Raw genomic sequence first — 13,283 nt, 5'->3', positions numbered from 1 at the left:
CTTTTCTGTGTGTGTGTGTGTGTGTGTGTGTGTGTGTGTGTGTGTGTGTGTACTAGTACTAGGGTTTGAATTCAGGGTCTCTGTCCCTGAACTTTTTTGCCCAAGGACATTCTACCACTTTAAGCCAAAGTGCCACTTATGGTTTTCTGGTGGTTAATTGGAGATAAGAGTCTCATGGACTTTCCTGTCCTGGCTGGCTTTGGATCCTCAGATTTCAGCCTCCTGAATATCTAGGATTATAGGAGTGAGCCACTGGTGCCCAGCTTTTGCTAGGTTTTTTAACTCAAGGCTGGCACTCTACCACTTGAACCACACCTCCACTTCTGGATTTTTGCTAATTAATTGGAGATAAAAGTTTCATGGATTTCTTTGTCCAGGCTGCCTTCAAACTATGATCTCAGCCTCCCAAGTAGCTAAGGTTATAGGCATGAATCACTGGTACCTAGCTGCCTTCTTCTCTTGATTTTACCCTGAACCTGTAGTGTTTTTCTTTTTGAATAATTATTTATTGTCAAAGTGATGGGGGTTACAGTTTCATACATAAGGCAGTGCGCACATTTCTAGTATAATTTGTTACCTCCTCCCTGTAGTGTTTTTACGAGTTTTGGATCCAGAGGCTAGAAACCAGATGTAAATCCTGGATTTCCTTCCTAACAACTTTGTGGCCTTGGGCAGATAGCTTCATATCTCTGAGCCTCCAGTATTTTTTTGATCTGTAAAATGGGAATGAGAAAAATCACTGCTATGTATTGACTCCATCATGTAGCAGGACTTGGACCATTGACAAATGTGAGCGAATGGTAAGAACCCCCAAGGGCTGCATAGTTGTGAGGTATTAGTGCCCTCATACTGACCTTTGATCTAAACGTTCTTCCTCCTTGCTCATGTCTGCTGCAGCAGGTGCTCTCCTTTCATCTGTTCCCAGATGAAAAGCTCTGAAGGCTTTTCTGGCTCTTTTGTCATCTCACAACTGACTGAACTGATGCCTGGAAAATATGAGGTGCAGAGAAGTCAGGTTTATGTTTCACCCGGTTATTAGTATCATGCTATTGTTATTTTAATATGCTTTTTTTTTTCTTGGTGGAAGGATAGCATATGGAGAGAAAGTGCCCAAACCAAGAGTGCTCAGTGGACTACCATGTGTGCTCCTGTGTGACTGTTGTCACTACCACCCAGTACAGAGCTAGAATATTAGTAGCAGTTGGCAGCTCTCACTGGGCCTACTTTGAGCTCCCTCCCAATCACTATCACACTTCTGACCCATGTCTTATTCTCAGCTGCCAGAGTCCAGTGCAAAGCCTTGTCAAGCGGCCCAGATCCAGGCACTGGTGGCTCATTCCTGTAATTCTAGCTACTCAGGAGGCTGAGATCTGAGCACCACTGGTTGAAGCTAGCTGGGACAGAAAAGTTCATGAGACTCTTATCTACAATTGACCAGCAAAAACTCTGTAAGTATAGATATGGCTCAAGTGATAGAGCATCAACCTTTAGAGGAAAAGCTAAGGGACACTGTCTAGGCCCTGAGTTCAAGCCCAGTACAGTACTGGCACCAGAGAGACATATATATATATATATATATATATATATATATATATATATATATATATAGAGAGAGAGAGAGAGAGAGAGAGAGAGAGAGAGAGTGAGAGAGAGAGAGAGAGATCCAGAACTTAGTTACTTAGTTGTTAAACTGAACTAGATTCCCCCCTGATATTGAGCCTAGTCTCTTGGAATTTCTTGGCCTTAATTTACTTTTCTGAAAAACAGGACAGCATTTCAGGGATTTCCAAGTTTCTCAATCTGGGGGGTTGGGGGGTGAGCTCATGGGGTCAGTGGCAGAGGTAGAGTTGATAGCATATACAAGGCCCTAGGTCCCAATGCCATCAAGAAACTACTCAGCACTCATTGTACATTAGAGCTTCAAAACAAAAATACCCGTGCCAGAGTACTACTATAGAGCAATTGAACTTAAACAGCTGAAGGTAGATCCTAGGTAATAGAAGTGTGTGTGTGTGTGTGTGTGTGTGTGTGTGCCAATAATTAGTCTTGAACTCAGGGCTTCCTGCTCTTGCTCAGCTTTCCCCCTTGGGGTTGATGCTCTGTCACTTAAGCCACACGTTCACTAAAGTCTTTTTGCTGATTAATTGAAAATAAATGTCTCCAACTTTTCTGTCCAGTCTGACTTCAAACTATAATTTTCAGAACTCAGATTTATAGGCATGTGATATAAGTACCTATTTGGTAATACTACTTTTGGTCCTCCTCCTCCGCCTCCTTCATTTTTTTTCCTTTCCATGAATGGCATTGTCTTTCAAACTCTTTCTAATGATTCTAACATATAGCCATAATGTCTTCAACGTAACCAATTCCAACCAATATTATAGTTTCAAATTACAATTGCACTATTGTACTGGGTTGCCCCCTTCCCTAAAGAAGCTGTACTCCAAACCCCTAATACCTGTAAATGTGGCTTTATTTGGATAGGGTCTTTGAAAATAATCACATTAAGATGAAGTCATTTGTGTGGAACCCCAATCCAATCTACCTGGCTTCCTTAATAAAAGGAGAATTTAGACATAGAGACAGAGACCCAGGGGGAGTTCCATGTGAATATCAGAGTTATCATGTCACCATCCAGGAAGGCCAAACATTTCCAGCAAAGCACGCAGAAGGCGAGAGACATTCTTCCTTACAGCCCCCAGCAGGAGGCCACTCGAAGCAACATCATGGTTAAGGCTCTCTATCCTTCAAAACTGTGAGAATAGCTGTTGCTTCAGCCACTCGATTTGTAGTTGTCTGTAATGGCAGCCCCAAACTCATCAACTACTTACAAGCTAGCTGAAGAACTCTCTGCCTGTTTGCTCATCTTGGTTAAGAAAAAAACAACAAAAAAGCCCACCCATAATAATATGCCAAGGTATGTTCTAACCATTTTATATAGGTTATTTCATGTAGCCATCACATTGTCCCTTCCATATAGATACTATTGCCACCTCCAATTTCCAGATGAGAAAGCTGAGAAACTAAGAAAGCTGAGTGGCTAAGTAACTTGCTCAAGGTCACATGGTAAATACAGAGGATATAATACATCCTTCACAGGATTATTGGGAATCCTTTATGCGGCTGCGGCTGTGGATGTGAGGAGCTTTGTAAATAGTACAGTGTTTCACCCGTGTGAGTTACACTGTCTGGAAATTTTGGTGTCCCTCCCCCCCCCCCCCCCACCCCGCCCCAACCCAACCCCCGTCCTGTGCTTCCTCTTCCCTACGTGACACTTCCTCGCCTCGTCGACAGGGGGCGCCGCTCAACGCGGTCGCTGACAGGGCTCTCTAGCCCGCTGCGCCGGCCGCTCTCTGGTGCCTATAAATGACAGCGCCGGGCTCAGCGAGGACATCAGTCGGCTGCCGCGGGGGCCGGGGCCTGGCCGGGCTGGATCGGCACCTGGAACTGGCCGGGAAGGAGCTGCCGCCGGGCCGGGGCGGAGTGCAGCAGTGCGGCGCAGCTCGGGGGTCGCCAGGAGGGGCGCGTTGCTGCTGGCCCACCGTGAGCCGCCCCGAGCCCGCCCCGAGGCCCCCTTCCCGCCGGGCCGCCTGCCTCTGCTTTCCGCCTCGCCCCATTTCCCCGGAATCCCAGCCCGGCGCGCCTGGACCCCGGCTCTCCTCTGGGTGGGGAAGCTTCTGGCCTCTTTCCCGCTTCTCTTCGTCCTCCCAGACTGGGCTTCCAACTCTCTCTCTCCTTTTCTTGGACTGGGTCTCACCCCCTCCGGTTCCCTTCCTTTAGCTCAGCTTCCCTATCCCTTCTCTTAGCCGAGTCCCAGCACCTCAGACACTCTCCTCAGCCAAAGGTCCTAGCCTTCTTTCCGTTCCCTCACTGCAGGGTCTAGCCTGTCCTGTCCCCTCTGTCCCCAGGGTGCAGTTTCTTCCATTCCTTTCACCCAGGCTTGGAGCTTCAGATCTTTTGGTTTTCCTCCACGGTCCTTCCTAGGTCCTTGTCCCTCCTCTCCAGTTTGGAGTTCCGGATTGCCACCCTCGCCTGCTTTCACCTCTACAAAGGCTGCTTCTATGACAATACCTCTCTAAAACATGAGTGTTTCCTAGACACTGTCCCAGTCCCTTCTTCCCACCTGCTGACCCCTATGTCCCAGGTCTCACTTTCACTTCATTAAGGGCTGAGGCCTCCTGGGCTAAAAAGGACCAGGCACCATGCCTAGGGGGCTTTCTCCACCTCGGATCTTTGCCTTGCTTGTGGTGTTCGCCTTGGTGGAGCTGCTACCTGTTCTCAGGAGCCATGGCCTCCAGCTCAGCCCAGCAACACCTGAGCGCTCAATTGGAGATGTCACCACTGCCCCACCAGAGGTACCCCATCACCCAGAAAGCCATCCTGTTAACCATTCTGTCTCTGACCATGGCATCAAGCCGCGAAAGGCCTTTCCAGTTCTGGACATTGACTACGACCACGTGCGGAGACCTTTTGAAATTGCCCTCTGGATTCTGCTGGCCTGCCTCATGAAGATAGGTAAGTCCAGTGTGTTTGATGCTGCTATGGATGCTGCTGCCACCACCAAGATAAGTTAGCTTCTTGCCTCTTACCATTTGAGGCTGCCCTGGATTCAAGGGTTGAGCTACTTCTGTAATCTAGGCAACCTCCACCCTGCCATCTTGTCTCCAAATTCCAGCTCTGTGGAGGTGAGAGACAGCGAGAGAGCAGGACTTGAGGATGGTTACCAGGTACCTTCATCAAGGCTTTCGGGCCTGGCAGGTCTCCTCTGGCTGGGCCAGTTGCAGAGAGGAACCAGGCATTTGGTTGTATGAGAGACAGGGGGATTGTCTTCTAGCAAGTGATACTTTCTGCTCTGTCAACAGTAACCTATGCAGTTTATTACCTGCTTCATGGGCATACTTTCAGGATGGAGTGCATTTCTATTTGGCCTGTCTGAGGAGTTTGGGTAGAGCATGGCCCTGGGTGCTAGAGACCTATGTGTTGGTGGACTATGTTGAGGGGTCCCCGTAGTCTCACCTTCCTTCATCCCCAGAATGTACCTGCCAGCTTTGCCTGTTCAGGCTGTCTAGAAGCTCCTCAATCAAATTTTGGACCAAGAATGCTATCCTTCAGTTTTCGGGTGTGCTTTGGGATAGCAGGAAAATAGAGGAAGATAAGATTGTTGGAACCTGACTGTTTTAAGTAGTTACCTGGTCTGACCACTGACATTGGCTGCTAATTCAAGTAGGAGAGGTATGGGGAGAAGTCCTCGGGGTGTTCTGGTCTGGAGAGACTTTGAAGTATTCTTTTTGTTAGAAGAAATTTTTTTTTAAAAAATGTGCCTGCTCCAAGAGTTGGGTTCCCTGCCTAACTGTTCTGTTGGGTGTCCCGTTCTGTTGAAAGATAGGTGGGGCTTACTGGAGCTGCATAGCCCAGAGAAGTCCCTGGAAGTTGTAAGGGGGGGGGGTGGTTTGCAAGCTGCCTTTGCTTTTTTTGGCTTACCCTCAGCTAACTGTGGAAAGGAAGCTGCTCCTTTCTAAGCCTGAGGTTTGGGTTTGAGGAGTTTGACACTCATGAGACTCAGCAGGAAGCCTTGCAGCTTTCCCAAGGACATGAAGAGCCATGTGCAGGTGCCAAGGTGGTATGAGGCGAGCTCTGGGACATGCTGCAGGAACAAACTAGTGCCTCTGTTTTGATAGATCCAGGAGCTGGCTTCCTGGTACAGGGCTTTGGTGCTGAGCCCATCACTGAGCCCATGGAGCTGGGCCATTGTCATCTAGACCCTGATAGCAGCCAGCTTCCTGGAAAAAAAAAAAAAGAAGAAGGTCTGGGCAAGGGGAGCCCTGTGTACTGCTTCTGACATAAATGCATGACCTTGAACAGCCAGGGCCTTTTCCTGCAGATCTTCCTAACTTGTGAAATGAGAGAGTCTTTACTGCTATTTGATCGTATCGATTGAGTCATGAAATCTTGTGTTTGAATTTATTATAAGAACCTGAAGTGATCACGATACATCATTTGCTTGTGTGACACAACTACTATCTATAAATTGTCCCATCCTTCCAAACAACTAACTCACCTCTCAACCATACCTGGCATTGAATTAGGGCATGGGGTGGGGGAGAGGGGGGTGCTGGCATGTACTCTCTGGAACTCAGAGATTGCTAGGGGGATAACAGAGAGCGTGACTATAAAGAAGACCCCACTCTGGACAGTCTGGCTTCTCCTTGCAGGCCTGATATCTCTTTTCTAATGGGGTCAGGCCGGGCCTGGCCTGCTTTGTCACCATGAGCGTGCTGTGCCCAGGACCTTGAGCAGCTGGAGAGCAGAGATGGTGCCACAGCCAGGGCATCAGTCTAGAAGTCAGGAAGACTGGTTTCTCATCCCTGTGCTCTTGGTGACCTTGGGCCAGTCTTGCCTCCCTGGCCAGCAGTTGATCTCTGTGGCCCTTCCCAGATCTGACGTTTCTGTCATTCTACTGACTCTGGAAGCCCTGGCAAAGTCACTCAGCCTTGGGCTTCAGTTTTCCCATTGTAAATCGAGGAGACTGGGCATGAGTTCCTTTGCAATTCCAAAAGTCCACGTCTCTGGCATAGAAAGGTATTTTTCTGCCTTTTGACAGCAAAGAAGCTCTGGCACCTGGGAAGAAAATGGAGGGAATGGTGGCCAAAAGGTCTCTCAGATGGCAAAAGCGAAGGCCTGTATTCCTCCCTTGATCTTTACAGTGTAGAATTCAGCTTCTACTCTGCCACTGATGATCTCTGAGCCTCTCAGTTTTGTCATTCATAAAATGGGAAATAAGACTGGGGTGTAGGTCAGTGGTAGAGTACTTGCTTGGCATATACAGAGCCCTGGGTTCCATCCCTGGCAGAACAGGAAAGCAGCAGCAGGTTAGAGAGTGTTGGGGGTGGGATAATAATATCTAGTTGCATGGCTATGGATGTGATGATGATGTAATTAATGCATTACAAATCTGACTTTGTACATGCAGGGAGTTCCCTGTGAGGGCCAGCTGCCCTTGTTACTATTTTAGCCTCCTGAAGCAAGTGCATCTCTATCTCTTTTCCTTTTCCGTGGAGGCTGGAGGATCACAAATCCTTCAGCCCTAGGCTGCCTTGCCACCCTGTGTCCTTCCTTGAGGGTTCTGGGTATGCCCAACTGACTTCATGCACTTGAGCTGGTTGTGGAAGGAGAAAAGATGGTACAAGCTGCCCTGGGAGATAGGGCTAGGGGACTGAGGCCATGTTCTTTCTGTACTGTCAGACACCCTAGAGCCTGAAAGCTTCTTTTGGGGTCTTGCCTATTTTCTCAACACCTTAGCATGAGTAGGACTTGTGGCGGAGTCCTCATTCTGTCAGCTGTGGCAGCTGCTTTGCTTGCAAGGCACCCCTCCTTTAGGAATGGAAAGTGCTGTGTGCAATCTTCTTTCCATTCCTAATTGTGCGGCAGTCTTAAGGAGCACCTTGCAGAGACTGATGTTGGAGGGGCAGGGCAAAAGGCCTAACATTCTAGAGTGGTACAACTTCTGGGGATGACAATAAGCAAATCACTTTCCTTTCCCTTCTCTAGGCCTTTATTCCCCCTTCTGTATTGGGTATTGAACTCCAGACCTTGCTCTTGCTAGGCAAGGTCTTATTAACTAGTGAAGCTTTGTTGCCAGCTTTCTCTGGGTCTTTTTCCCTCTCTCTAACAGACAAAGATTCTTGCTTTTCCTTGGAGGGGAAGAGCTAGTGGCTTGAAGAGAGAACTATGAGACTGTCCTTAAGCCTCTTTTTTGGCAGGGGGTGCTGTCCAGAGCCTGGACACTGTTGTTAGCTTTTTCACTCAAGGCTAGTGCTCTACCCCTTGAGCCACAGATCTACTTCCAGCTTTTTGGTGGTAATTGGAGATCAGAGTCTCCTGAAGCCTGACACTGGTGGCTCACGCCTGTAATCCTAACTACTCAGGAGGCTGAGATCTTGAGGACCATGGTTAAAAGCTAGCCAGGGCAAAAAAGTCTCTGTGAGACCCTTACCTCTAATGAACTACTCAGAAAAAGTCAGAAGTGGTGCTGTGGCTTATGTGGTAGAGTGCTAGCCTTGAGCACAAAGAGGCTCAGGGACAGCGCCCAGGCCAGAGTTCAAACCCCAGGACTGGTGCAAAAAAAAAAAAAAAAAAAAAAAGTCTCCTGGGCTGACTTTGAGATCCTCAGATCTCAGCCTCATGAGTAGCTAGAATTACAGGTGTGAGCCACACCATGTCCCTAAGCCTTAGGGGTGGACCCTTCCCCCCCTTCCTGTACCCTGTGGTTTGGCTCCCTCATGAATTCTGCTTTGTCCCAGTTCACCTGACTCCCAGGCAGGTGCTATTCCCAGGGAGGTAGTAACCCAGCTCACTACTGGCAGCACCCCTTCTGTTGTTTGCCCATATTCCTGACCTAGAACTCCTGGCCAAGGCCCAGGAGCCTATAAAGAGGGTATTCATCTTGTCTCCTGTCAGGGACAAAAAATGTCTTCTTTTGTCCCTTTATATCTTATAGCTTCTTGGTTTCAGTCTTTATAAGGCATATCCTACCATTTCCTCCTTAGAACAGGTATATGAGTAGGGAAAATGAAGACGTTATTGCTGGCTTCACATGTGCACATATGGGTCCCAGCATCGGTTTTCCTGTAAAAATGACATTAGAAATGGCTGAGTCCCCCACTTCTCAAAGGGGAGGAAGAACAGTTTAAAGGTCACCTTGAAACTCCCAAGAAGTCTAGGTAGCACTCTAAAAAGAAAGCTCGCCTTTTTTTTCTTTGAGAAAACAGCTGCTTGACTGTGGGACAGTGGGAGGGAGACCAGTCAGGGCCAAGGAGGAAGACATCAGGGAGGGCATTTGTCTCCAGGAGCGCCTGCGCACACTTGAAGGAGGACCTCGCTAGTCAGATGGTCTGGATTTCATCCAGCCAAGTACCCACGAAGCTCATCTTTCCTCTTGTTCCCAGCCAGCCCAGCCCATCTAGCTCTGCCATAAAGGCAAGGCATAGTTGGAAACCCTGGGCTCTGTCCCATGGCACCTGTGTGACTGTGGACCTTGGAATCCATGCATCGAATTACTCTGAATCTCACTTACCTTGTTCATAAGGTGAAGATAGTGACTCTACCTTCTAAGACCGAGGTAGAGATTGATTTGGAGGTATCCAGATCCCTGGAAAGCTTCCAGGGCCCTTCAGAGTCCTCTCTTTTGGTCAGTTTTCTGTTGCCATACCAGAATACCTGAGATAATCAGTGTATAAAGAGTTTGTTCTGGCTCACAGTTGAGAGTTGAGTGGCAGTGACTTCCCACCGGGCCCCCCCTCTGACAGTTGATTATGATCAGATGGCTCCATTGCTTTGGACCTTGAGAGCTTGCAGGTTCTAGCAGAGGATGGCAGCTTCTCACTGACCAAACAATAGTCTTCCTCTCTTGGGGGAAAGTTGTCCTTCGTGGCTTAAGGAGGGATTCACAGGGAGCTCTGAGGGAGGAGCAATTCAAATCAGCCAAATCAAGCTTGGTGGCCAAGGAGGTGATCAATGTCAGTGAGCTGGCCCTTACCCCATTGCTTTGAGCCTGTGCTAAGGCAGCAAGCACACCGTGGCAGGGTGTGTGGAGGAGTAAAACCGCCTTTCTCATGAATAGAAAGCGGTGACTTCCCACTAAGCTCAGGGACAGCGGCGCACACCTGTCATCCTAGCTACTCAGAAGGCAGAGAGCCACCAGTGCCCTGTGAGATCTGAGGGTTTGAAGTCAGCCCAGGCAGAAAACTCCATGAGGCTCTTGTTCTTCAACTAACCAGCAAAACGAGATAGACCAGGGGTCTTTGGCTCAAGTATTAGAGCTCCAGATATAAGCAAGAAAGCAGAGCTAAGAACACAAGGCCTTGATTGAGTTCAAGTCCTAATACCAGGAAAAAAACAAAAACAAAAAAAACTTTCTACGCAGCCCCACCACTTATAGTTCCTACATCCTCCTATTAACATCACTCTGGATACCATGCTTTAATATGCTGGCCTCTGGAGGAATATTTAAGATCCAAACGGTACTATTCCCCTTTGGGGAAGTCTCCCTGGCCTATTCCAGCCCATAGCAGTTTTCTTTTCCTTTCTTTCCTGAACCCTTCTCCTTTACAGCTTTGGCATTAGGCCTAGACTGTCCTGTGACATCTCTGTGTGGGGAGGGTATGTTTTAATAATCATTACCATTTATAGAGTATCTACAGAGTAGTGACAGGCACTTTGTAAAAGTAATCTCATCTAATCCCTACTAAAATCATATAAGATAAAGGCTCCCTCTGTTTTGCAGATGAGGAAACAGCTCAGGGGTTATCTTCAGTGATGCTGAATTGTTGTTTATCTTCTGTTCACATCTTGGCATAGCTTCCCAGAGAGGGGGTGCAGCTGTGTCTCCTGCCTCTCGCATTGCTCTCAGCAGATGCTGAGAGCAGGACTGTGGTCCTGTGAAGACTGGTGCCCAGCCCACTGCACCTGCACTGGGGGTGGGGGTGGGGCGCAGGCAGCTCTCCATGATGGGAGCCCTCTTCCTGCCTGAGAAAGCCATCTGTGCACTGTGCCTGGTTTGGGGGCCTGTCCTGTATGAGTTGTTGAATCTGACCTGAGCTTCCTTCTTTCCTTCTTGGGCAGTTGTGTGTGTGTGGTGGGGGTGTGTGATTCCTTCAGACAGCCAGGGGTGGTAAACCTTGTGACTTTGACCCCCCTTGCCCCTGAGAGACCTGCTCTTGGTCTCTGGCTCAGGGCACAGCAGGATCCCCTTCAAGGTAGCCACTGTGTTGGGGAGCAGGTGGCACAACTTTATTCAGTCCTGTAGAGCAGGTGGTAAGTTTAGTAATAATTCTCATTAGTACTGTAATTTGTTTCTAAAGCATTTGCATATATAGGGTTTATTTATTTTAACATCTATGGAAAATAAGTTTTAGCCTGTCACAGAAATGTGGCCAAGGACATAGTATCTAGACTCTTAGCCCCAAGCCTTTTCTTTCCTCCCTCCCTCCCTCCCTCTCTCCTTCCCTCCCTCCCTTCCTCCCTCCCTTCCTTCCTCCCTTCCTTCCTTCTTTTTCTTGGTTGGAGGCTTGAACTCAGGGCCTGGGCCCAGTCCCTGAGCTCTTTAGCTCAAGGTTAGCACTCTACCACTTTGAGAGCCACAGTGCCACTTCCTGTTTTCTGATGGTTAATGGAGATAACAGTCTCACAGACTTTCCTGCCCAAGGCTGCCTTTGAACCACAATCCTCAGATCTCAGCTTCCTGAGTAGCTAGGCTTACAGATATGAGTCACCAGCACCCAGCTCCATCTTCCTCATCTGGCCAACTTGCTTATTGTAAGGATAGAGGGGAACCAAGGCTTGGAGAGTATATGAACAGATGCATTTATGTTGGAAATCTGGGTGGTGGTCGTTAGGGATAACAGTTCCTCCCAGAGGAAGGAAGGACTAAAGGAGCCAGGCTAGCTCAGCTCTGAGTCCTTAGCCTCCCTTAACCATACCTGAATTTTGTATATGAGGGCTGAAGTCAGACTAGGAACTGCCATCCTCATCATTCTTTGTCTGTGGGGCAGCAAACCCTTGCAATAGAGGGCCTTTCCTTCCCTTAAAAGTGTTGTGGGCCCTTGAGGAAGAGAAAGGAAATGCAATGGAAAACTTGCTGAGTGGCTCAAGAGATCTGTGTGTGTGTGTGTGTGTGTGTGTGTGTGTGTGTGTGTGTGTGTGTGTGTGTGTGTGTGTGTGTGTGTGTGTACAGGGACTGAATCCTGGGCTCACAGGAATCTAGGTAAGTGAGAGAACATCTTAGATGCTTACACATGCACAGTACATGTGCTCTGCCACTAAGCCAAACCCCTGGTCCTGCTTGTTGCTCTTTGCTGCCAGCTGTGTGACTTTAGGCAAGGCACAACTTCTCTGAGCCTGTTTCTTAATTTGGAAAATGTTTGTTAAAATGTTTGTTAACTATATGAGCTGCTGTGTGTTAAGCTGCTGTTTCAGAGGCTATGCCAGGCCCCTACACAGCTAGAAAACAATGGGGTTTAAGCCCAGATCTGCCTGACTGAGGAGCTGATGTTCCTTTAATTGTTGAGTTCTAGCTTCAAGGACCTTTACTTACATTTAGAACTTGAAGTTTTCCCATAAGCTGTTCTCTGTGGATCTCTTGTGTTTAGGGAAAATGGACCCACTGGCAAATCCCACAGTGAAGAAATGGCCTATATAAGAGGGTATTGGCATTTATAAACACACAAGACCAACAGGGACCCAAGGGGCCCCAGCTCCCTGGGGAGTGTCAGCCTGCCTCCTTCCCTGCACCTCCTGTCAGCCTCCACCCTCCCCTTCCTTTGAGACAAGCCCAGAAGCCTCGCTCAGCAAAGCCAGGACCTGGGTTATTCCTGAGTCACCCTTTGCCTGTGTGGGCCTCGCGCAGCAAATGTCTGAGTCAGACGTGTCTCCCCAAGGTTGTCTGCACACACCGCACTGGGCCAAACCGTCTCTTTAGATGCCAATAAACATCAACTGATACTTTAAGGCAGCCCGTGATTATATGTGGGTATTTTTAATCTTATGGGCTAATCTAATTTTAACAACTAAGTTTTAGGTTGGGCCTGGATCAGTGGGCTCTCTCCCCCCCTTCTCTGGGATCATGTTGATTTCATTTCCTTACCCCTAAAGCAACATTCAGGGCCAGTTCTGGGGGATTATTCGGCCAGACTTGAGCCCTAAATTGTGTGTGCACGTGCTAGTACTGGAGCTTGAACACAAGGGCCTGGGTGCTGTCCCTTAGCTTTTTCACTCAAGGCTAGCACTTTACTACTTAAGCCACAGCTCCACTTCTGGCTTTTTGGTGTTAATTGGAGAGTCTCAGGGACTTTCCTGCCAAGCTGGCCGTTTTCTGTATATGTGGTGCTGGGAAATTGAACCCAGGGCCTCATGTACACGAGGCAAGCACTCTTGCCACTAGGCCATATCCCCAGCTCCCTGATCTGTAATATTAACTTGTTTAAAATCAGGAGTTTTGGGGCTGAGGATATAGCCTAGTGGCAAGGATGCTTGCCTCGTATACATGAAGTCCTGGGTTCCATTCCTCAGCACCATATATATATATATATATATATATATATATATAAATGGCCAGAAGCGGCGCTGTGGCTCAAGTGGCAGAGTGCTAGCCTTGAGTAAAAAGAAGCCAGGGACAGTGCTCAGGCCCTGAGTTCAAGGCCCACGACTGGCAAAAATAAATAAATAAAATAAATAAAAGCAGGAGTTTTCCAGGTTGCCCCAGCAAGCTCTTCTGTGCAAAGATATAT

The 13,283-nt window shown here is 48.2% G+C and overlaps 1 protein-coding gene across 1 annotated transcript in view; it reads left to right on the top strand.

The window, feature by feature from the left end:
* Nucleotides 1–3,410: 3,410 nt before the first annotated feature.
* Slc9a1 (solute carrier family 9 member A1) overlaps nt 3,411–13,283 on the top strand; it is a 57,119-nt gene continuing 47,246 nt past the window's right edge. Inside the window, exon 1 of the mRNA XM_048350609.1 lies at nt 3,411–4,515. Within this exon, the coding sequence (XP_048206566.1) occupies nt 4,203–4,515 (313 nt within the window). The 5' untranslated portion in view covers nt 3,411–4,202. The remainder of the gene's footprint in view (nt 4,516–13,283) is intronic.

This window comes from Perognathus longimembris, chromosome 7 (assembly GCF_023159225.1).
Source record: "Perognathus longimembris pacificus isolate PPM17 chromosome 7, ASM2315922v1, whole genome shotgun sequence".
Lineage (NCBI taxonomy): Eukaryota > Metazoa > Chordata > Mammalia > Rodentia > Heteromyidae > Perognathus > Perognathus longimembris.
Note: the sequence above shows the minus strand (reverse complement) of the source record. Positions and strands in the feature narration are given on the sequence as shown.